This window comes from Tauraco erythrolophus, chromosome 3, assembly GCF_009769465.1.
Source record: "Tauraco erythrolophus isolate bTauEry1 chromosome 3, bTauEry1.pri, whole genome shotgun sequence".
NCBI classification, from domain to species: Eukaryota; Metazoa; Chordata; class Aves; order Musophagiformes; family Musophagidae; genus Tauraco; species Tauraco erythrolophus.
The window spans coordinates 26,819,299-26,844,263 of NC_141467.1; the positions used below are offsets into that span (position 1 = coordinate 26,819,299).

The 24,965-nt window shown below is 37.4% G+C and overlaps 2 protein-coding genes across 2 annotated transcripts in view; one reads left to right on the forward strand and one right to left on the reverse strand.

Annotated features, from left to right (window-relative positions):
- ZPBP (zona pellucida binding protein) lies at positions 1 to 22,179 on the reverse strand. Its single transcript, XM_086608937.1, is given in 7 exon segments — positions 1 to 72; positions 944 to 1,059; positions 11,791 to 12,009; positions 13,722 to 13,865; positions 18,694 to 18,819; positions 21,800 to 21,880; positions 22,158 to 22,179. Coding segments are annotated over 7 exon segments (780 nt in total).
- A 778-nt stretch (positions 22,180 to 22,957) lies between these two features.
- SPMIP7 (sperm microtubule inner protein 7) overlaps positions 22,958 to 24,965 on the forward strand; it is a 35,437-nt gene continuing 33,429 nt past the window's right edge. The window contains 1 exon segment of the mRNA XM_086608938.1: positions 22,958 to 23,076. Coding sequence (XP_086465064.1) covers positions 22,958 to 23,076 — 119 coding nt within the window.

The following is a 24,965-nucleotide window of genomic DNA, read 5'->3' on the forward strand; positions in this document are numbered from 1 at the left end:
TCAAACCTCATTTTCCAGATACGACAAAGAGCTAAAAAGGGGCTTCACATCTAGCTCATTTTTATACATGAACTAGATAGGAAAAAGAGCTAAGGGGAAGAAGAGTATAAACTTACATTTTTATTAAAAACTTCGCCATTTGCATGGGGTATGATCTGCAAATACAAAACAAATAAGACTTTAAACAGGATTCTGTTACTGAATACCAACTTGAATAAGGCTGTTGAGGAATGACAATGACAAGGAATGCATTGAGCCAACCACTTGGTAATTCTCAACAGTTTTACAAAAGAAAATAAGATGGGTGTCATTAAAAGTACCATGGTATTTTATGTTAGTGTTTGTTTCCTTCAGGTAGGAGCAAAAGTGTTATGCTCAATGTGGTATCTTTAAGGGTGGAACAGATGACTGACCCAAGTGGAATTCTGCATTCTTTGGGAAGAAGTTACCAACCGGTCAGTAGTGATATTATAATTCATCTTGAAATAAAGTTTTTAGGATGTTTTTGCAATTGAGGCCACATCGAAACATTCATGACCTCTCAGTGCTGGATGTACCTCAGGAGCTGTTCCCTATAACCCTCTTAACCAACGACTGAATGGACAGGTAGATGAAAACTACAATATAGACTCCTTACACCAGTCCGTGTCAAGAGGAGCTGTGGTCTGTCAGCAAAGGACTAAGTACACAAAATACCTCTACTTTTATATTTTCTTCTTGTGATTTTAAATTGTTGTCTCTACGGCTATTAACCTGGCAGATGTTACAAAGATCTTAAAAATGAAGTAGTCCTGAGTGGTATGACCTAAAACATTTTACCAATATGCTGATGAATCATTATTTCTTTAAAAAAAGGGTATTCTGTTGACGTAACCAAAACAAACTGTACACATTTAAAAATATCTATTAGTATTAATGCCACGTTAAAATACATAAAACCTACTGCAGGAGTGCAATCCCTCAGCCTTTGGCACTTTGTTGCTCCATATATCAAACTGCTGTCACACCGAAGACAGTGAATTCCATCACAAGGATTGTGTGATCCTGGGCTGCATACAACTATGGACAAAAAAAACCAACCAAACAAACAAAAAATGTGGAATTTAAGTTATGTTAATAAAAAAATATTTACTTTTGAAATGTTTAGAATGCATGTTTATCTATTTGAAAACAAGATCAGATTTTTTCCAGCATTCTGCTAGTTGATTAAAAAAAATATATATTTTATACATATTTTATATATGTATAATATATAATAATATGTGTATAGATATAATATATGTATAAAATATTATATTGCATATTATATATTTTATACACCGCCTATTTATTATACCATACTTTTCTGTTCGTCACTCTCACTCCATCTAATCACAGGTGATTTGTCCATCCATTACATTTTAAGGTGGCGTGTATCAAATAATGTTTTAAATAAACTGTATAGCTACTTCTATAAGTCATACAAGGCAAAATAAAGCTGAAATCTAAGCTCTGATAATTATTAAGAGGCAATGCAAAATCATACATCAAACCAGAAATCTCTGTATGATGCAGAACAAGTGTTCTGAATGAAACATTTTTTTCTGTTGGATCATGTTAAGCCATTTGATGAAGTCTGTACAGTCATCTGTAGAGTGACTTCATCACAAAAGACTAACTCAGCATTATGCTCTTGGCAGAAAAAAAGCAGAATTTGAGCTATTTGGTTATGACTATTCTGAGTCATACTTCAGTTTGTCAACGGTAGCCTTCCTTTAGGATAGTTCTTTAATTAACAGCATTAGTGTTCAGTATACAAAGGTAATTAAGACCTTCCTTCCTTTTGCAGAGTCGGTGCTTACTTGGTTATTAGGTTTTGCCTGGCTTAATGTTATGACTTCTTAGTCACTACTGCAGAAACCTTCAGTGGGATTTTCAATATTTGGTTTGGTTTATCATTTGTTGAGGCGACAGGTTTCACCCTAGTGGCTGTTTTTAGCTTGCTCCGCATTTTTTACCACTGCTATTGACTGAAGAGGGTTTTAGAGGTCTTAAAAAATGTGACAGAGGAGTCCTCTGCAGATGACATCAAAACCTTGCTGGTTTTGTTCATTAGTATAGGCAGACCAAGATGGCTTAATGGGAAAGAGAAAGCTTTACACATACATGTAACTAAAGGCATTTTTAAACCTTTCTGTTTGGAAAATCAGTCATATTGTGTACCAGAGGCATAATCCTGCTCTTTTTATTGAAAATTATAGGCGCACTTCTCATAAATTCTTCGGAATTTTCTGTTTATTTAATTGGAGCAAAGTCGACTTCTCTTACAGTGGGATAAGAAGTTTATTCTCCGAAGTGCGATCTGTTTGCCATCTAGCAGAAAGCATGAAAAGGAGAGAGGAATCTGAAGTGGGGATCTGTGGCTTATTTAGCCAGCTGCTGGCAAGTTTCTTTAAGCAGTAAACTTAACTTGTTTCAATCTCTTCACAAATGGAAAACTACTATCCTTCACTTTGGAAGTATAAACAAAATATTCTATCTTTACAGCATATTTTATATACTTGACATTTCACACCTCACAAACTGAAATGCACACATCTTAATTTGTATCCTGTAAGCTAACTAATATTTTGCAGTCTCTTCTGATTTTAGGACTATTTAAATATTCTCTTGAATAATGTATTACATTTTGAACTTTCACGTTACTATGTTTCAGTAATATAAATAATCACCATACTGTGTGAAAGAACTGAAGAAAATCAAATTAGAACTGACTCTTCGCTATCTGGTCTGCTAAAAATACCACAGAAATCAAGCTCTGGAAAATAATAAAGGACAAAAATTATTTCATAAAGCTAGTATGGGGTATCAATAAATTGTCTCTACAGAGATGCTCTAAAAAACATTGGACATTTTGTACTGTATTAATCTCACAGCTGCATCTGATTTAAAAAAAAAAAAGAAACAAACAAACAAAACCCCCCAAAAATAGATTTATAAAAGCAGAAAAATTCTGTTTAGAAATTTTGATGACGTGAAAGTGACTCAGTTGCCTATGTTAAGGAAAATTTAATGATGGATCATACCTCATGTAGCTACCAAAATATTTAATTAACTTATCCTGGAATAATGTGCTTTATTTAACACAAAACAGGGCTTTAAAAGCAGAAAAACATTAAAATTAAGATAAAATTACATGAAATAATTTCTAAGATGTTTGTACTCATCAATTCTGTTTATTCAAGACTGCTTTACAGAGACAGAAGACTAAATGGAATTATTAATCAGCAGTAACTCCATGTCTTTAAGTCATTGCCTCTACAGAATCACTCAGCAAAGGGTTCTGCCTGAGGCTTACCTGGTACCCGATGAAAAAAATTTGTATGTGATTTACTACCAGTGTTTTCTGCCAAAAAGGTTTCTCTAAAGAGAGGTACATCACACAGTGACTAATCAGCTTAACATGATTAATTGACTAATTCAGAACAAGATTTAGACTAGAAAATGGGAGTAGAAGGTGAGACAATAGCTCAATATTTAATGCGATTTTAATATAAAAGCAGAGGGGGAATAAACAAGTGAGGATATAGTGTGATATAAAAGAACATGAGATGGAAGCATGAGGAAGAAAATGAAAGCAAGTTCTAATACAGGAGAATTAGATTTGTAGATGATGCAGTGAAAGTGAAAGGGTTATGCTTAGTGCGCAGATTTTGTGATGGCAGTGTGAAATAAATGATGCCTTGTTCACAGAGCACTGCATAACAGCATGGAGGAACCAGAACTACTAGAACATTACATAAAACTAGGTATTCTAAAAATAGGGGAAAGTGAACAGGTGTAACTGAACATCCAGCTAGTTTGCTGTACGAGAAGTAAAAATAGCGAAGGTTTGTTTGTGAACCCTGCAGAGGCTACGCATAGGTTTTCATTTCTCCATGTTCCTGTGCCTACTCCGTAACTGTTCCAATCGTGTCATATCCGTATCAAGACACAGAGACTAGAAACAGTCGCGCTATTCAGAGTTTAATGTACTGAAATTAGAAAGTCTGAGTAACATCAGTTTCCATGTTCCAAAATAGAACTGGCCCAGGAAAGGGTACACAGATGATAAAAAAGAAAGTGATTGGTGACAGCCAACATGGCTTCACTAAGTGCATATCCTGCCTGAAAATTTGGCAGCCTTTTACAATGGGATTACGGCATTGGTAGATAAGGGAAGAGAAACTGACATCATCTACCTGGACTTGTCCAAAGCATTTGATGCTGTCCCACATGACATCCTTGTCTCTAAACTGGAAAGACATAGATTTGATGGATGGACCACTCGGTGGATAAGGAATTGGCTGGATGGTCACTCTCAAAGAGTTGTGGTCAACGGTTCAATGTCCAAATTGAGGCCAGCGACGAGTGGTGTTCCTCAGGGGTCAGTACTGGAGCCAGTGCTATTTAACACTGTTAAATTAAATTGTTGGTGACATGGACAGTGGGATCGAGTGCACCCTCAGCAAGTTTGCAGATGACACCAAGTTGTGTGGTGTTGTGGACACGCTGGAGGGAAGGGATGCCATCCAGAGGGACCTTGACAGGCTGGAGAGGTGGGCCTGTGTGAACCTCATGAAATTCAACAAGGCCAAGTGCAAGGTCCTGCACATGGGTCGGGGCAATCCCAAGCACAAGTACAGGCTGGGCGGAGAATGGATTGTGAGCAGCACAGAGAAGAAGGACTTGGGAGTGCTGGTGGATGAGAAGCTCAACATGAGCCGGCAATGTGCACTGGCAGCCCAGAAAGCCATCCGTATCCTGGGCTGCGTCAAAAGGAGCGTGGCCAGCAGGTCAAGGGAGGTGATTCTGCCCCTCTACTCTGCTCTCGTGAGACCCCACCTGGAATACTGTGTTCAGCTCTGGAGTCCCCAACACAAGAAGGACATGGAGCTGCTGGAGCGAGTCCAGAGGAGGGTCACGAAGATGATCTGAGGGCTGGAGCACCTCTGCTATGAAGACAGGCTGAGAGAGTTGGGGCTGTTCAGCCTGGAGAAGAGAAGGCTCCGGGGTGATCTTATTGCAGCCTTCCAGTACCTGAAGGGGGCCTACAGGAAAGCTGGAGAAGGACTTTTTACAAGGGCATGTAGCGATAGGACAAGGGGCAATGGCTTCAAACTGAAAGAGGGGAGATTTTGATTAGATATAAGGAAGAAATTTTTCACATTGAGGGTGGTGAGGCACTGGAACAGGTTTTCCAGAGGAGTTGTGGATGCCCTGTTCCTGGAGGTGTTCAAGGCCAGGTTGGGTAAGGCTTTCAACAACCTGACCTGGTGGAAGGTGTCCCTGTCCATGGCAGGGGGTTTGGAACTAGATGATCTTTGAGGTCCCTTCCAACCCTAACCATTCTATGATTCTATGATCTGAGGTTTGCAATGTGTCTGCGATGATACTGTAATACCAGTGCTAAGCTATGACTGGTAAGAAACGTATTATAAATTTTTCAGAAAAGGAAAAAGGAATCTAAGAAACCACAGAACAGCTGATCAGGCTTCTATACTATGTAAAGATTTCATGAATGAATGCTGAAACACATGCAGGTAAGCGGAAAGTAATACAATTTGATGTTTTACAATGAAGATAAACACGTAATTAATTTGAAAGCACCTGATATGGCACCACATACAAATGTAATCAACTACACGGACTATGATTAGAATGAAATTTTAAAAAGAGTACTGAGTGATGCTTAAAAGGGAAATAACAGTTGGGGGGAAATTGCAAAAAGGATTACTCATGAGCTTGCTCTTAGACAGACTTCACTATATATTTCCACTAACAAGATTATTAGAAAAAGTCCCAATGAGCTATGCTGACAACAAAACTGTGAAAAGCTGTCAATAAGGACAAGATTTAAATAGACAGAAAGAAATAAAAGAATGAGAAAGGCCTGTATATTTTGTTTGATTAAAGAGAACCAGGAGCACGATCAGTCACAATGAAAAGGGGAACCATGGTACTATTACATATGAGAGAGAGGTTCTTAGGACCAAAAGAAAAGCACTAACGATGTAAAAGGCACTGGTAAGGGCTCGTCTGAAATACCATGTGAAATTCCAGTCACCTCTGTGCAAGAAAATTAAATTCAAAATAGGGCATGTGCGATAAAGGTTTGCTGAATGCAAACTTTTACAAAAGCAGATAGAAAGTAGTTGGCTTGTTCTGATTATAAATTATCTACTTAAGCTAAGGGGCACTCTCCCCATCATGGCAAATGAGTATGAACTTTCCATGAATTAATTTAGATTAATTTGATCTTCCAACTACAAAACCTATAAGATACATATAAAGTATACCTAAAGAGACTCAAACTCCCAAAGAGTTCTAAAATGGACCTTAAAACTATTTTAACTGGATTACAGGACCTGGTTTCTGCAGCTACAAGGGAAACTATTTGTCAACCCAAGAAGCTGAACTATGCTGTACTGCCATGGAAATGTGTTTATCAAAATGTTACTACAAGTAAGTGGATGTTTCAGAAAAAGCTCCCCCACTAACCAAGATACAGAGAAAACAGTTCATTTTCTATTTAAGTAACAGCTAGAGATTATAGCTAGAGATGTAGTGATCTAGGGATCACAACTAATTCTCCCATGGTCTCCTGAGAACTGCTGCATGATGGTTGAGGTACTGAAAACAAATGTGGAGAACCTATAGTGGACAGTTATAAAGCTGATCATAGGTCTGTCAAACGTGACCAAAAAGACTGAACTTGAGGTGGTTTAGTTCAATGAAGACAGTATCAGAAAAAGAAAATGGTCAGAGTCTTCTCAGATACACAAAACCTATTGCTAATATAAAGTTGACAGAACCATTTCCAGATATACTGAGACAGAAGAAGTAGTAACAGGTATAAACTACATCAAAGAAATTACAAAAATATCTTAGAAAAAAAGCTTCCCAATGGTGAGGATGTTAAGTACCGAGTTATATTTCCTTGGAAATCTATGTAGTCTGCCTTCTGGGTTTTTTTTGCCCATATCTTGCCTTGAGGTAGAATGATAAGCAGAGGATCTCTTCAGTTTTAATGCCTATAATGATGGTGTTTTGGATTTTGGGAAAGGAAATTATTCATTTTACCAAGAGGTCAACTAAGGGAAAGAGTGTATGTTTGAGCAGGCTGACAAAATGACATCCTCAACTATGGGAAGTAGTAAGCAGTCAAGTTTCAAGGCCGGCTGTTTCAGATTCTTGGGTACCTCGGATGTGAAAGCTTGTCCCTGTATCTGCCAAAGAGGTGTTTGTTTACGATCCCAGCTGAAAAGGGACCAGCTTCCTGGGCTGGGCACTGGTGTAGGGCTACGTAGTGTTTATGTCTAGTGCAGGTGGTAAAGGAGCATGGCAGCTAAGAAAACAGTATTATTTTTTACTATATTTGTTAAACAGCCATCAGAGCTAAGATAAAAGTTCTGTTTTGAAGGAATACAAATTAGTTTAGAATGAAGTAAGATTTTTTTACAATGAGTGTGGTGAAACACTGGAACAGGTTGTCCAGAGAGGTGGTAGATGCCCCATCCCTGGAAACATTCAAGGTCAGGCTGGACGGTGCTCTGAGCAACCTGGTCTAGTTGAAGATGTCCCTGATTATTGCAGGCGATATTGGACTAGATGATCTTTAAAGGTCTCTCCCAACCCAAACTATTCTGTGATTCTATGAAGATGTTCTGGGGGAAAACCCAGAACAAAACCACAGTCTGTACAAAACAAGTCATATTTAAAAGAAGACGTGCTTTTCTAAACTTCATTTTCATGTACCTTTCCTTGAAATCATGTGCAACAACATTCTGTATTACAATAAATGTAATAAATTCTATATTTATATATATCCCTGTAGTGGTTTTAGGCTGATCCAGCAACTAAAACTCACACAGTCTCTCCTTCTCCAGTAAAGTAGAGAGGAGAGAAAAAAACAAAGGGACTGAGGGTTGAGACAAGAACAGAGGGAGCACCCACCAACCATGGTCCTGGGCAAAACAGGCAGAGCTTTTCTCAAAGCAAAACAGTTTATTAATGATTACTTAGAAGGACAAAGGGAAACAAAAACCGATTACTTGAGAGGACAGAAAGAAACAAAACCAGATCTTAAAACCGACACCTTCCCCCCCCCCCCCCCCCTCCTTTTCCTCCCGGCTCTACCTCCTCCCCCCAGCAGCACAGGGGGCAGGGACTGGGGGAGTGCAGGTCAGTTCATTCCGTGCTGTTACTGCTGCCTCTTTCTTAAAGGAGAAGGAGTCCTTACACCCTTTTCCCCTGCTCCAATGGATCCCCTACCCACGAGGAAAAATCCACAAACTTCTCCAGCGTTGGTCCAGCCCACTGGAAACAATCCTTCCCCACAGATTGCTCCGGTGTGGGCTATACCACAGTCTCGGGTACTTAGGGAGCTGTAGCCACTCGCTCCGGCGTGGGTCGTCACTCAGACTCCAGATGCCTCTCCGCCTTGTCGTGCACCCCAACACGACCATCCTCAGGCTCAGGCATCTTCTCCCCACGGGCTGCGAGTGGGTCGCTGCTCCACCGAGGCCGTCCTGGTTGCAGGGGGGCAGCCTGCTATCTCACCATCAGCCGCAGGGGAAACTCGGCTCCGGCACACCTCCTCCCGCTCCATCCTCACTGACCTGGTGTCGATGCATCTGTTTCTCTCAGATCTCAGTCCTCTCCAGGTGAACTCAGCCCAGTGGGCACCCCGGGAGTGGGGCGCCCCCGAGTTCCCCAGCTGGCTCCGCCGTCGCCATTCTCCGTGGGCGGCGCCGGCCCGACGCAGGCAGCTGCCCGGCCGGGAGCCAGGGAGCGGGGGCAGTGCCCTCCTCCCTTCTCTGGTCGATCCTGGGCGAAGCACCTTTTCCGGTTCCCTTGTCCTGACTTAAATAGGACAATTCGCAGAGGCGCCCTATTGGCTCAACCCCGAGGGGGATGGCAGTCTGATCTGGTGGCCAGAACTAAGCCTAACCCGGTTCCAAAACCGGGGAGGTCGCAGGGAGCAAAACCCCTCTCCTGCCACCAGAACCATCCCCCCCCTCCACATCAAACCATGACAATCCGTTACAGATATTTGTCACTTTTTGCTGGAAGACAGGGACCAAAAGATTTAAGTTCCTTCTGATGAAGATGACAAATCAGAAAAAACAATCACATATGGAAACATTTCACATGTCCTGCAATTTTAGAGTTGTCTCTATTTTCTTCCATATTCTTATTATTTCTTTTCAAAGTGTATTCCATCAGTAAACTGTCTTCAATACATAATCCAGTGTTTTCTTTCACCATTTTTAGGTCTATAGGGAATCATCTCTGTCAAAAGCTTGATTACACATTTATTCTCTATGTATCTGTCTTCCATTGTTCCCTTAAGACTTCCTGCTCAATATTTGGGAATTGTGTGAATAACCTTTTCTTGGGCAAAATGCAATCTGGCAAAGCCACTCTTTAAAACACTGGTCTACTCCTTAGCATCTAAGAAGGGTAGTAACACTTGCTTTAATATGAGGATTGACAAAAATAGAATTATCAGAATTCAGTCCCCCACTTTTCTTCCAAACGGATCACAAATATTTACAAATTTAACTTTATTTTGCAAAGCTATACAGAGTAATTATTTTATGTATTATTCTCACTTTACACAGATGTGGAATGTAACATTTAATCATAGAATGGTTTGGGTTGGAAGGGACCTTAAAGATCATCTAGTTCCAATCCCCCTGCCATGGGCAGGGACACCTTCCACCAGATCAGGTTGCTGAAAGCCTTACCCAACCTGGCCTTGAACACCTCCAGGAATGGGGCATCCATAACTTCTCTGGGTAACCTGTTCCAGTGCCTCACCACCCTCAGAGTGAAGAATTTCTTCCTTAGATCTCATTGAAATCTACTCACTTTCAGTTTAAAGCCCTTGCCCCTTGTCCTATCACTACACGTCATTGTAAAAAGTCCCTTTCCGGATTTGTTGTAAGCTCCCTTTAAATACCCTTTAGATATTTAAGTTTGTAATGAGATGAAAGCATGGCATTAATATGCCCACCTTTATAAATTTACGAACAAAAATAATTGTCTTGTTTGTCTCACTGTAAAACAGCACTTGAAACATACTTTGTCAAATTATGGATTTTCTGTGCTAACTCCCAAAAACCCCACTGCTATGTAGAGGTCTGAACTTAATCTGATTGATTTTAATTTAAATCAGTCCATAGAAATTGTGGGTCTGGCTGGAAATCTAAATCAATAAGGCCTTATGAAATTCTAGCCAAGTACTAACCTGATCAAGTACTGGTTACCTTGACAGACTTGACAGGAACACAGTCCAAACCAGCATGGCATAGTAATTTTATAAATTTAAATAGCAAAGTATCGAGTTCAATCAGAGCAAATTCAGATACGTCAGTGCTATCCACTACAAATACAGTTTTCAGAGAAACACAACTGACTAATAGTTTCATTGTTTTTATAAGCACCTATAATTTTCCAGAACATTAAAACTGGAAAGTGGAAAATGAAGCCCAACTGGTATACTTTGTTCAGAAAGGGATCTTTTCAAACGGTATGTTTTGATACATAGTGACTAATCTAATACAACTTGTGAAAACAACGGCCTTTTTAGAGCTGAAATAATTAGAAACAGTAAGTTCAAGAAAATATTGCAAATGTTCTTACGTACAGTCAGCTCAACAATTACAAATGGCATCTCTTCATGTTTTAGACATCTATTTTAATAACAAAGTACTTCAAGCACACTGAACATGTATTTGGACTGTTTTACAGGTTCCTTCAGACCTTGCTCACAGCATAAAGGAGTTGAGACTTTCTTTACATATGGTTTCAGTATTCAGAACGAATATTCTGAGAACAAGTCTCAAGAAAAAAAATTATCTTCTTTGCATTGACAAGTCACTGAGATTTCTGACGTCCACTGTTAATGCATTTGGTGAAAAGCTGGTAATGGAAACATTGTATGGAAAAAAAAAATCATAGTTGTCTATTTAATAACAACTTTATCAAAGGAGAATAAGTAACTAAGACACTGTGAGGTCTTAATTTATGTCTAAACACAAACTCTTTTATGTATAAACACACCCAAATATCGGATAAAAAGTTTATAATTACAATCAGTAAGAATCCTTAAAGAGACCATAATTTGGTGGTATCTTCCCAAGCCTTTCCCAAGGTTTGATTTAAATCAAGCCAACTCAATTAATTCTGGCAATGCAGTTTTACCTAGGCCTCCTTTAGGTTCCTCTTGTTTTAAAGAAATGGAAAATTATGTGATCTCCCTCTTATTGTTCCCACTTAAAGAAGGAAGAGTACTGAGCTTCATCTCATTTAACTGTATGTAGTTCTTGAAAATAACGCATCCAGCCTTAGTCTATCATTTGGAAGCTGTTTATATATAAAGACCAAGGCACATCCATGGAGTTATTTATACACCTGTTGTAGGTGGCTAGATGAAGGTAATCTAGGGAGTTACAGAATGCACTGTATCACTTTCCTTCCTATGTTAGTGTGCAACAAGGGACATGATAATGTTTTATGACACAAAATTAAAACCATATTGATCTATCCACAGCTATAAAATGTTCAAAAGCTCTTCTGAAATAATGTAAAATGTGCACTTGTGAGTAGATCCACTGTCTTTTTGCTATTGACATGAATTTCACATGCAATACTTTGAAGTATTTTTACATTAAACCCTTACTATACTTTCTGCATATAAGCAGTAAATACATTCAATTAACTGTAAAAATTCTAATCATTCTTTAAAAGCAAGGCAGATTTTACCTGAAAATATAAAGAAGATTTCATTCTGTAGACCTCCTCTCTGCATTTTTACATGATGGCATTCTGACTTAATTAATGTAACCTCACAAGAAAGTTTGGCAACAAGTTTGCTTAGTATCTGAAGCAATGCTTTCTCAAAGGAAGTGTTACGACAACTGTTGCAGGGGACTGTGTGATACCGGGCTGTGAACTCACAGTAATTTTTAGGATCAGAATAAGCTGCAAGAAAAAATGTGGAAGATGATGAGGAACGTATGTGAAGTAAAAAGAAGTAATTTGTGGATTTGAAAATAAAATTGCCAATTTAAATCCTTAATTTATAAACAAAACCTATTTTGTACCCCTAGGGAGTTTTTAATGATAAAATAGTGTATGCTGTGCCAGTTGAAAATACATAAGAGATTTTTACAAGTCAACAATCTTAGTCTTACTCTTTATTATTGTGATTTTTTTAAATTTTAAACCAACGGGAGATTGCCGTAAAGGGATGAGGAATACGAACACTAAGGTTAAGAAGCATACAAAGTGCCCTTTCGTATGTGGCACAACATTTCATCTCACACATTATGGCCAGCTATGGTAGTATGTTACATAATTTTTAGTCAACGATCACGAAAGTATTTTAAAGGGCTTAAAACCTGAATCCTCTTCCCCAGAGATCAATAGAAGACGAAGTAATAAGATGAACAGGAATTCCATCTCTGTGAGCAGAAGTAACTGAAAAAGCTTCCATATAGGTATGAAATTTCCTTTTATGATGGATCAGCTATTTCACCTTTACTGCAAAGCTGAATGCACACCTGGGCGTCTTTTACATATAAGCCAATGTACCATAAAATTTATATTTCTAGTTATTTCATGATAACCACCCTACTTACCCAAAGCTGAAGGTCAACAGAGCACAATGTTAAAGAGAAAATAGCAGTAAAAGAATGAAGAACAGGGGTCATGCTGTGGGTATAATCACAGAAATGAGAAGAGGCGGTGGGAAGGAAAGAATGAAGGAATAGAAACCAAACCAGCTGAAAGAAGCAGCAGAACATCCAAAATATGGTACCCAATTTAAGACAGCTCATTAGATCCTCTACCCTGCTTTTGCCTGCCCCATTTCCTTTCCCTTGCTGCTGCATATTCCAGACTTTTTAATATGTATGTATGTATGAAACTTGAATTTTGTATGCTAACATTCAGATTTGATACTTATTGAAGGATGTAAATCTGCATTACTGAAAACTCTAACCTTTTCCATCAAAACTGCTTCAAATAAACTTCTTCCTTTCCAGTTCTGTCAAGCAAGCTAGCTGCAATAGGAGCTCTTGCCTACAATTCCACAAGAATAAAATATCCTTTAAAGAAGAAAAGGAGAGTTAGTAATGAATAAATGACATTGGCTTTACGATCTTTCACTTTATCAAAGACCTTTCACCAGCTGACAGAAAGAAAGGTAATCAAGAACAGGAAAGAATAAGCTACAAATATTACATCATTAAATGATATGTACTTAAAAAGCACAATGAGGAAATAATTAAGCATTACCATGTGTGAAGTAAATCCATATGGCTGTGCTAAAATTAATCTAACAAAGAATAACTCCATTTAAAATTATAGTATTTTAATGTTATTAAGGATTATTGCCCATTCTATTTGTTACATTTCATTTCATTATGTTTTATGTTCCTTTTTTTAAAAAGAACTGTATTCACAAGTTTCTCAGTCAGCCACTGAGCTTCATTTAAGGCCCTGTAAATGGCATTAAATGAATTGCCTGGTAGTTACTAATACTAAAAACAATTTTCCTGAGAAACAGAATGTCTTTATCTCTGCAAATTAAATTCTAAGCAGGCCTACTTTTTTAAAAAATAGCAATACATATTTTAAAAAATAAAACTTTTTCAAGGCAAGAACACACTTAACCTGGATTGATAACTTACCATAAATAAGATATTTTATTACAAGGTTTCTATCAGGTTGCGTTGCCATTAGCTTATAAACAATGGAGCAAGTGTAAAATCCAGTCAGGTTGAAGTGTCTCAATGTTAAAGTGCCTGTTGGTGATATTTGCACACTGCTATTTTCTAGTAAACACAATAATGAAATAAATTTAGTTGTCATCATGGGAAAATGCAGAAAGTAAGGGTCCAAATGGTTATCTACTGTTAGCCCATGCACAAAATAATAATATTAGGGATTCAGCTGAAGCCACAGGACTCAGAAACTGAAGCTGAGTGGGTGTCACTCAGTTCAGCATTACACAAATACGCCTTATTGCTGCTGTGTTTTTAAGTATTGGTTGACAAAGCAGTCCTAGAAAACTGGTTTTATTTGATCTCAGACATCTATCGTTCTCTCCACTTACCACTTTAAGGACCAAAAAACTCCCAGAAAAAAGGATAAAGTGAGCAATCTCTTTTTATTCCTCTACATAGTCAGTCTTAATTTGTCAGTTCTTTTTGTTACAGAACTATAGTATACACTTTTTTTCAGTCCTGTGAAAGGAAAGTCACAATCTTCCAACATAAATATTCCTTCTATGCATATATTAGGTGGCAGTATGTATGAAAAGCAGTGACTTTCCTGTAAATCCAAATTCCTAGGTTCATTTTCACCAAACTAGAACAGACCTATTCCAATGTTTGCATTTGGAAATAAAGATAGAAATGCTTTTTCTTTTCTGTTCTATTTAGCTGTTCAGAACACCATCAAAAATGCTGTTTTATGCAGTAAAACTTTGAGATCCAGAACATAAGAAGCAATTATTTTGAAGTTTTTTTCATCTTAAAGTACATTCTGAAAACCTCTTTTTCTCAACTGGCCCAACAGCTGTTTAAACAAAGTAAAATTTCCAGATCTTGGTACAAAAGAGTCACGATGGTAAGTGAAGAAAAATGACTCCCTAATTTTAAAGTTGTAATGATTTTAAATTACATTTTTGTGGAGTATTTAATTTTTCATTACTCTCTCAACTGCACATAAGTGGACAGGAACTATCTGTGAACAAAGCTGCTTGTTCAAGAAACAGAACTTTTTTAATGGCTACAGAAAGAAAAGTGTTTACTGCTCTCTGTGAGCTTTTACTGTAGTCATGATGTTTGCTAGACAGACTTTTGGGGCACAGAACACCTTCTTAGGGTGTGTGCCAAGGGCTGGTGTGCCTGAAAGAGCATCTGATTTTTCTAACTATGACAGATAGTACAATGAAAGATAGTCTCTCTTCTACAGATTTTATGCTTAAATAATTGCATTTATTTTGAAGCATTCAAAGAAGCAATATTTTATTAGTCTTTCCTAAAACTCAATTCACAATTCTACACTTCCACTGAAAGGACTCTTCTTTCCTACAGTCACACTGAACAAGCATGGAATAATGTATCAAGCAAGGTTTATGAATCTTAATTTCCCACTGTTATGGAGTATCACTATGATAGGTATTAGAAGACTAACTTCTCACACCAAAACCCAGATAATTTTTATGACTTTGAGAGGATTACATTCATTCTAAAAGGAGGCCAAGTAATCAAATTCTTTTACATAGCAAACTTTTCATGAGCTATAAACTTTAAATAGCTTTTTGGCTGTTTATACTTTCTTTGAGGCAAAAAAAAAAAAAAAAAAAATTGAATATGACAACAGCCCTAGGAGACTAAGAAGTATCTTTGTGGTATTTACCCAAAATTGTGGTGGCTGAAGCTGAAGTCCTCTCATTACTGCTTTTTTTAAATATTTTTTCTAAAACCTCTCTCATCCCTATGTCAGGAAAACACAAGTTTTCTTCTCCTACTTAAATGGTTTTTGCCAGCCTGCTGCTGATTCTAATACACCTGAAGTTGCCACAGAGCCAAGAACTCCTGCCACCATAGCTTTTTAGCTAGTGAACCAAGGTTGGCATAGCAACTTGAGATACTACTGAAGCAATCTGCCTGAAAAGGTTTAAACCTGTCAACTGGAAGAAGTCTGATGTCTCCATGGTCTTCTGTTCTACACTGTTGAAACTGCAGTTTGAGTAAACAGAAGCCAGAGGAGTGAAACGGACAATTTTTGTCAGGAGGTTGTCTTCTGTCTGATCAGATTAAGCTCACTATTTAAACACATGACAATATACCTGATACTATGTCTGTCAAGCATCACAGACTGGGCATCAAAATGTATCAGTTACAATGCAGGACACTCAGCTAACCAGAATATATCCATCCCAAGGGAGATAAGCAGTTTCACGTAAAACAACATAGCCCACAGGCTTAAGTACAAGCAAAACCACCTGTATCACTTTGGGGCAATGAATGCTAAAAATTCTGAGGGTGAAGTCTGTTATCAGATTCAGAGCAAAAGCACAGTGTAGCATTAGATATCATATAAATGTGAAATGCTCTACTGCGAAGGCTGGCATGTAGAGGATTAAGAATGAAGAATCGCTATGGTGTAAACAGCATTTCAGATTGTGTAACAGGAAAATGTAAGACCAAGGACAGAGTTCTGATAGACACTAGTACAGACTAAGAAGAAAGCAAACAGGATTTGGAAACACTGCCATTGTAAAAAGGTGAATAGTTCATAACCTAAGTTATAAACTAAAATAAGAGATTAAACAGGTTTATAAATTCATCACAATGCTTATTATTCTTTTTAAAAATGAAATTACAACAAAAGTTAAATGAGACATACATGGAAAGAAACAAAAACCAGAACTCGGGTTCCCTGCGCAGGCTTGGAAAGATATTGCTGATGAACCAGTCATGATCTCTAAGCAATCTTTATTCTGTGACAAAAATAACGTGTACAAGTAGCCTAACGTACTCCATACAGAAACAATGATTTGGGGTTTTCATGCCGTACTAGCAGATTAGGACCATGATTTCATTAGAGACATCTTTCTGAAAAAGAATGTTTAAATTCTCCATCAGCAGATTAACCAGAAGTTGAAACTGGCAAGGGATGTGAAGGGCCAACAGAAACACATGCAATTGAGGAAGGACAATAAAAATGTTGGCTCCAGGCTAAACGAGGCTGAATGACCTAGTGACAAATGACACGGAAAACACTGAGGTACACCTTTGTTTCATTCATTCCTAGCAAGGACTGCTTTCCAGCCCTGCCTCAGGCTCTACCAGAGTTTAGGGGAGATGCTGCAGGGAGACAGAAGTGTGGTGTTAGGGACCTACTTAAATGAGCTGGACATATACAAGTTTATAGACCAGAATTAGATGTATCTGAGGATGCTGAGTAAGCTAATTAATGACTGTTGTGTGTTTTGATGGTGATACGGTCCCTAATGACCAGAAAGACCCAAAAAACACATCCATCATAAAAGTAGCCAAGAAGATCCAGGGAGTCACAGTTCAGCCATCCTCACTTCAGGCCCTGCTAAGATGACAGAACTACTGGACATCATTTCCAGATGCTTGAATGACAAGGCAGTGATTGAGTACAGGCAGCATCAATTTGCCATTGGCAAATCATGGCTGACCAGCCTGAGTGCCTTCTGGAATTAATTGACTGCCTAGATGTCATATACACTGAAAGTCTTTAGCAAGGATTTCCATATGGTCCTCCATCACATCCCTGTAGCCCAACTATGGACATACGGACTAGATGAGTAGAATGCAAGACGGATGAAAAACTGTCTGCATCATCATTTTGAAGATAGGTCTGCCTAGCAGCCAGTTGTGAAGGGCTTTCCTCAGGGCTAATAAAAAGCACCAGAACTGCTTAACATCTTTATGGTGACCTACACCACAAGACTAATGCCTTCTTGTCCAGCATGCAAAAGACATCCAATTGGGGGGTGGGGGAGTGAGCTGGGGCTGATACACTACAGGACATTGCTGCCATTCAGTGGGACCTTGCACGACTAGAGAGACAGTCTGCCTAAAACCTCATGAAGTTCAATAGTGACAAACACAAAGCCCTGCACCTGGGACAGAATAAGAGCAGCAATGGATGCTGCTGTGGAACAGATAACTGAGGAGCAGCCCTGCAAAAAAGTACCTGGGAGCCCTGGTGGATTTTAAACTGAGTATGAATCAGGAGCATGCTTTTGCAGCAGTGAAGGCCGAGTACTGGGCTGCATTAGCAACAGTATATCCAGCAGGTCAAACAAAGTGGTTCTTCTCTCCCTACTCAGCACTCGTTTGGGTACTCTGGAAGACCCTGCCCAGTTTTGACTCGTCAGTACAAGACAGATACTAACAAACTGGAGCAAGCCAACAAGGTTTCTGAGAGGATTAGGGAGTTGGAGCATAGGACAAGAGGCAAAGAAAACTAGGATTTTTACCCTAGAAAAGCCTGAGGAGGGAATTGCAGTCCTTCACTACCTAAGGGGAGATACAGGAAAGAGTTTTAAGAGGTGCACCACAAAAGGACCAGCAGCAATGATGACAAGTTGCAATAGGGGGAATTATGATTGAAAATAAGAAAAAAAAAAAAAAAGAGGAACAGGTTGCACAGAAAAGACAGAAAATCTCCAAGGATAGAGATTCCCCAGACTCAAGTGGTCAGGCCCTGAGCCACTTCATATCTGAAGGTAGCCTGTCACTGAGCAGGCAGTTGGGCTAAATCACTCTGCCCATCATCCTATTATTCTGTCCTTGCGGAATGCTCCCGGCTGTCTCTCAGCACAGCAAAGAATGTCATCCTCAGCCTCTGTTGCATCCAACATGCCCTGCTCCATCTAGCATTCTTTAGAGACGGCACCATTCTCTACAGAGACCTGCAAATATGTTTTAGTTTGGTATCCTACCCATTTCTTTCTGAAAAGTGAAAGTTAATTTATATGATATACATACAAACACAATGTATCCTCAGTTACTCCTCTATTTACATTCCCACTTTTATAACCCTGGTGCTTTCAGGGGAGCAGGGGAGAAGGGGAGAGGGTGCAGGGAGACATGTCAGAAAATAAACCCTTACTTGAAGAAAGACTGCCACCTGGTCCATTCCACTGGAATATTGGATCAATCAGTTGTAAGTTTCACAGATGATTTGTCAGATGACGAATACGTGAACTGTTGTGATTCAGCTTGACATAAACTTTGACTGAAAAAAATTATCATTAGCATCAAATATTTATCAATGGTATCCTTACAGTGAGCTATATAAATGTCAAGATAGTGGTTCAACGATGATCTTGAATGGAGTTCTAATTTTGGGACTGGTTCTGTTACCTCCACCATCAAAACGAAATACCGAATAGACAGCAAGTTTGCTTTCTCCAAAGAACAGAATTAAGAGAATTCTTTCTAGTTCTAGGCTTTTCTGGTTGCGTAAACAAGAACCACAGTGCACTGCAACATCCTCCTGACTTAGTTGGTTCAAAAGTACAGGCTTCTGAAGCGTTCTGCCTCAACTGGTGTCCAACATACACATGGAAAGAGTGAAGTTGCAGTATGTTGGCCCGGCATACTCAGACCTGAAAGCTTGCTGTTTCCATTGAATAGCAATTGCCTTTTACCAGTGCACAATGTATTTGCTTAAAAAGGGTTTAGTGTTACAGCTCACTAAATGGTGAGCTGCCTATTGTTTAATTCAGACAAAATGAGATAGGAAGCAAACTAAGGCAAGGATTTACTTAGTCTTTTCCCACAGTAAAGCAGGTGTGCAAGTCTTGTATGCAGTTTGTAGCATACAGGTGCTTCTAGATCTTCAATTTTTTCTACAAACAACAATTGGTGTAGTCATTATCACTTCCATAATATGCAGGATTTCAGTGTGTACAATTTGTTTCATTTTCCTTCCCACTGACATTCTGCAAACCATTTGTCCTCATCAGAAGTATGGGATGCCAGATATTTATGCACTAGTGAGGTCTAAACTTGAATATACCATGCTCTGTATCAGGCTACCCTAATGCCACTGAAAAGCTACAACTAGTATAAAACATTACAGCTACTACAACATTTGTGATTTGGATAATCAGACTAATAATTGAAACTGAATCAAATAAACAAATTGACATAATGCTATCTTACCATTTACTATTTCAGATTCCTTGCAAGTGGAAAACAGTTTAAGTATTTGATGCAGGAAAGGATTAATGCTCAGAAAATTTTTTACTTTTCCATTATGGCAACTGGCAGTAATGCCACCACAGTTTTCTCTCCTGTCCAAGTATGATTGTTCACTTTATTAAAAAATGAAAAGCCACTTACATTCGTATTACAGTCTTAAGTTATTTAAATGGAATAAAGACTTAGATATCACATTTAATACATAAGAATAACTTCAGAATTTTGATAATCTTAAGATCAGTAGGTATGTTCATTCCAGCTAATAAACAGTCTTTTACTGTAGCTTATACTGCACAAAACAGCAAAGTATATATTTTCAATTGTGTAATAGTATATAAAGGAAAAAATGTCATTTACAGATGGTGTTTCAGTTTTTAACTCTGAAGCATGAAAATTAATATGTATTCTACATGTTAATGCAGAATTGTCATTATGATTAGTCTTTTTCCATTGCAAATTCTTAATATTTTTTTTTCAAAATTTACTAACCAACTGGCTTTAGTAGTAGTATATTGGGGCAAAATTGTATACATTGCATATCTCTCCCACTTCACATTTTCGGTTTTATTTCCTCAAGGTCGCTTTGTTCTGTCTTACAGCAATATGAAAAAAAAAATATATCTATAATAAAAAGTAACAAAATTATGATGTCATTATTGTCATAACCTGCCAAGATGGTAAATTCTGTCCCACCACTTTAAATTTCCATGACAGTTTTGTAAGCATGTATCATAGGGTACAGAAGGGCATCTGATGAAATATAATGGCTGAAAAAATATCTACCAGGTATAACCTTATTCTTCTTGAATTCAAAATAAAGTCTTACTCTTTTAATTAAAGTTCTTTGCTATTTTTCTTATTTGTTCATATTCTATCCATGATAAAAATATTTACTTTGGATAGTGATCCAAAAAAAAGAACATTTATGTCAGGTATTTTAAAACTGTAGGATTTCAAAAGTGAAGAGTTGTATTTAGTCAAATTTTGGTGAAAAAAAAAAAAAACTCAAAATAGAGATTTTTTTCCAGCATCTCAAAAGAGCACTGGAGCCAAATCTAGTTTACTCACAATGGTCTGTCTCAGAGAAGGTAGAAACGTTCTTTATTAGTAGTAAATTGTTTAGAAACAGAGTTGGGATAAAACATTTTAATGTTGCCTTCTAACTTTCAAATTGCCCTGTGCCATTCAAGTAATAGCCATGCTTACAGACATGAGTCAGAATCAGAAGAGAGAAAAAGTACACTAATAGGACAAACCTTTAGACCACTCAGAGCTATTATTTAACATTAAATAAGGTTGTAAGATAAACTACTAAGAGAAACCTTTAAAAACAAATGATTTCCTGGAATTGTTTTACATTTGGACAAAAATTGTTACGTCCTTTTTTTTGTACCAAAAAAAAGATCAAGAAATTCAAGAAATATTGTCTTTTAGCTTTCTCCCAAACAATAGAAGTATCGCTTCTAGATATGCTGTGAGTAAAGTTGTTACTGGAAAGCACAAACGGAGAAAATTATAGGGAAGAGTATTACCAAAACCAAGCCAGCAATGTGCATTTAGAGAAAAAGCAATGAGAGTAAATACATCACAATGAGGAACAGCCTGGTCTTTAATTGAATTTTCAGGTTCTGTGTACATAACAAGTAAGATGAAGTTGAAATACCTACAGTGGAAGAAAGCAATGTTTCGGAGCAATAGTCCTACAGCCAGGTGGAAGAATACAGAACATTGCTATTGTTATAACAATTACACAAAATATTTATCTTGGTTTCATAAAAATTATGAGAAAGAATAAAAAAACAATATAAAAAATAAATTCCAGTGACAGAAATACATTCTGTGGGATGGCCTATTAAGTATACATAAGTCAGCAGAGAATTGTAATTGATTAAATCACTTAAAACAATTTAAAACAATTCAACAACAACAGATATGATAAAAAAGAGCCTTTTGTTGGTAGAAATAGTAACTTCACTAAAGTTTGTTACATTATGTTTGAAGAAAAATACCTGGAAATACGACAGATCCCACTATTCTTAAGCTATTGTGTCTTGGCTCTGCACTTCTTAAAAATCTCTTTGGGGGTTGAACTGTTAAAAGATAAAACAATTGAATTAATACAACTATTTAATTAATCTGAAAAAGCAAGCAGCATACTTCAGCTTAGTCTACACTCTTTAATAGACTTGTTCTTCACTGGATATCAAGTTAACATCTGCCTAATATCTTATACAACGTATGACTCTCATTAAGGCAACAAAAAACAATGGCAAAGGGCTGATATCAGAAAAAGCATCCTTATTCTCAACAGCACTTAAATTTAGATTTAGTTTTAAATATATTCATGTTTTACAAAAGAACTCTCACATTTTAAGTTAAGATTGTCCATAATGTGGAAAATGGGGATAGGCACTGTCCAAATTGAGAACAAATTTAGCTGCATTGTTATGATACCTTCAGCTGGGATGTCAATCAATGTGTACAATGACCATTAATGATGTAATGAACTTGGGTACTGTCATGATTGTGATTTTCTTAATTTCCCATGAAATGAAATAGAAGGTATTTTATGGCTATTTTAATTCACATTCCTTCTATTTTAAATAGAAATTAAAAACATGTTCATATAGATTGCAAAGCTTTGCAAGGCATACAAGGTTTCTGAAAGAAAACTGAAGTATCTTTCAGGTGGACATTCTAGTAAAAGTCAGATCTGAGTTGCTTTTATAGTTTCCAGGGATACAGAACTGAAGCCAGCAGAAAGAGAACAATGGCTATTCGACCACTCGGCATTTTGTGTTCTTTGTCTCCACCTCCTGCTTGGAAAGAAAGTGGGTTGCTGGGAATTAAGGTATGCTTGTGCTTTCTGATTCTTATGGAGAATCTGGGGAAGAAAGCAAATAACAAAGGAATAGAAAGTCTTGAACACAAAAGACAGCAATAAAATACTGAACACGTCATCAGTAGCAATTATGTTCTGAAGGTGGCCTAAAAAATTACGTGGTACCAGATCCGTGCTTGTTGCTAACTTAGGTTCAATATTCAAAAATAAGAGCAACAATAAATACTCTGGTAAACTGGTTATAGATTAAAGCATTTGTTGGGGGCAATGAGAGAGATGGGGTCGAGTACCAGCTTTGTTTTGATTTATCTTGATTTAAGCAATAATGGAAAATTATCCGTTCATCCCATCTATTATACAAATGGTAATTGTACTTCTCTACAATATTATTACGGAAAACAGAAGCAAGGCAAATTCTCCAGCTATCAGGACAAGATATTCAAGGTAAGTTACAAGAACTGCCTGTACTTGTCATTTCAGAATGAAAGCAGAGTATGCCATTGAAACTATTTAGAAAGTAGGAAGAAATAAAACCTTCTTGAGGAAAAAAAAAAAAAGAGAGAAGATAATAAGAGTAGTTTCATATATGATGGATTTCTGTGATTAACAGTTCAATTTCATTGGTAGTATTTCTTCACCATGTATCACTTCCACAACTTTGTCTGAGGAGCAAAATTTGTCAAATAACTTCATTTTCCCCAAAGACCTCCCAGAAGGATTGAAAGGGTTTTCTTGAAAAACAAAATTGATTAGAATTTTCTCACTGGAATATTTGTTAAGTCTTTTAGAATTCTACTGCACTGGCAGAAACAAAACTAATTTTTCACTAAAATTCAGCTGCCAAAAGAACATGATCAGATTCTCCATTGACAAAAATCACCATCTGCTTTGATTTTAACAACAGCTTACTAATTTATAAGAAATTATAAACCCTACCTAAAACCATCCTGTTTTAAAATTCCTTCTGCCACTATTATCTGTCCACATGGCCCATAAATATTTTATGAACTATCAAGTTGATTTATGTATCATAATTGAAAAAGAAAAATATAATCCCCCCCCCAAAAAAAAACCCAAAACATCAATGAGAGAAAAAACAAAATCTACAATTTTACACAGTAAGTATTCAAAGTTTATCAAAAGGCAACGGAACAAATGCATCTAGAAAAGTGAAGTATTGCAAACTGAAAAGGTATGAGCAGACGTACATAAGTTTATGGGATGTTTAGGCACTACTTAATCAATGCAAAAGGAAATTAACACTTTTTACAATAATAACTTAAACCCGAAGATGGAGCTCTTGAACTGTTTATTTAAAGGGAACTAGAAAAAGTGGAAGCAATATAGTTACTGAAGGAAGATAATGTAAAACTTCTGGAATTACTTTCTTGGTATCTTCAATGACATTGCAAGCTAGATTTTGAGGAAGCCAGCCTGAATGCTCTTTCATGTGTATACACGTTTCACTTGCATAGCAGCCATTCCAGTCAGTAAATATTTCTGTCCACATAGGAATCCCAACTTTCATACACTTCCTCTCACTTTCTACACTATCTTTCAAATTTTTTTCAAGGCTTTTTTTCAGATTTCCTTCTTGAATTCCTTTGCTCTCATCCTAATCACTTCGAATTTAAAGGGCACTTCCTGCACCAGTCTCTAGCACAAATGATCTTCACATTCTCATTCTCTATTTTAAGAGTGCATGTGATCAGGTCAGATATGACAGGTCATCAATTCCCACAGAAAGAGTAACGAAAAACAACAAAGGACAAAGGAAATGTTTAGACTGCATTTTAAAGTCATTAAATATATTATTCCATCCAATCCGAACCTGCATTTAACAAGCAGTGGGAAAAACTGTTTCACCTGCTTTTAAGAAAAATAAGTGAGATTTCTGAATTAATTCCCCAAATTAAATTTTTTTAAGCAGCCCGATGCACTAGAAATATATAGGGTCCGACTCCTCATTGTCTTGTAATTCCTACAGGCATAATACAAGGTGTCAGCAACAGGTCCTTTTGCAGAACACAGATGAAGAAAAACAGTTTTACATCACTATCAGACACATGGAAGTTTGGGGTAATTCACCCCCAAGTTCAGGGTGATCCAAACTTCTCAGCTGCCTGAAAAGCCATTCCCGAAGACTGGAATTCAAGGATACCTTTGCCATATAAAGTATCTACGTTAATTGAGGATTCATCAGGCGACTCTAAAATCTGATGGGAGTTAAATTCAACAGTTTTACTACTAATCTTGGCCACCAAAACAGGCCAAAGATCCTGCAGTGAGTTAAATTTAAGTATAAAATGCCAACACCTTGTTTGGTGCATTTA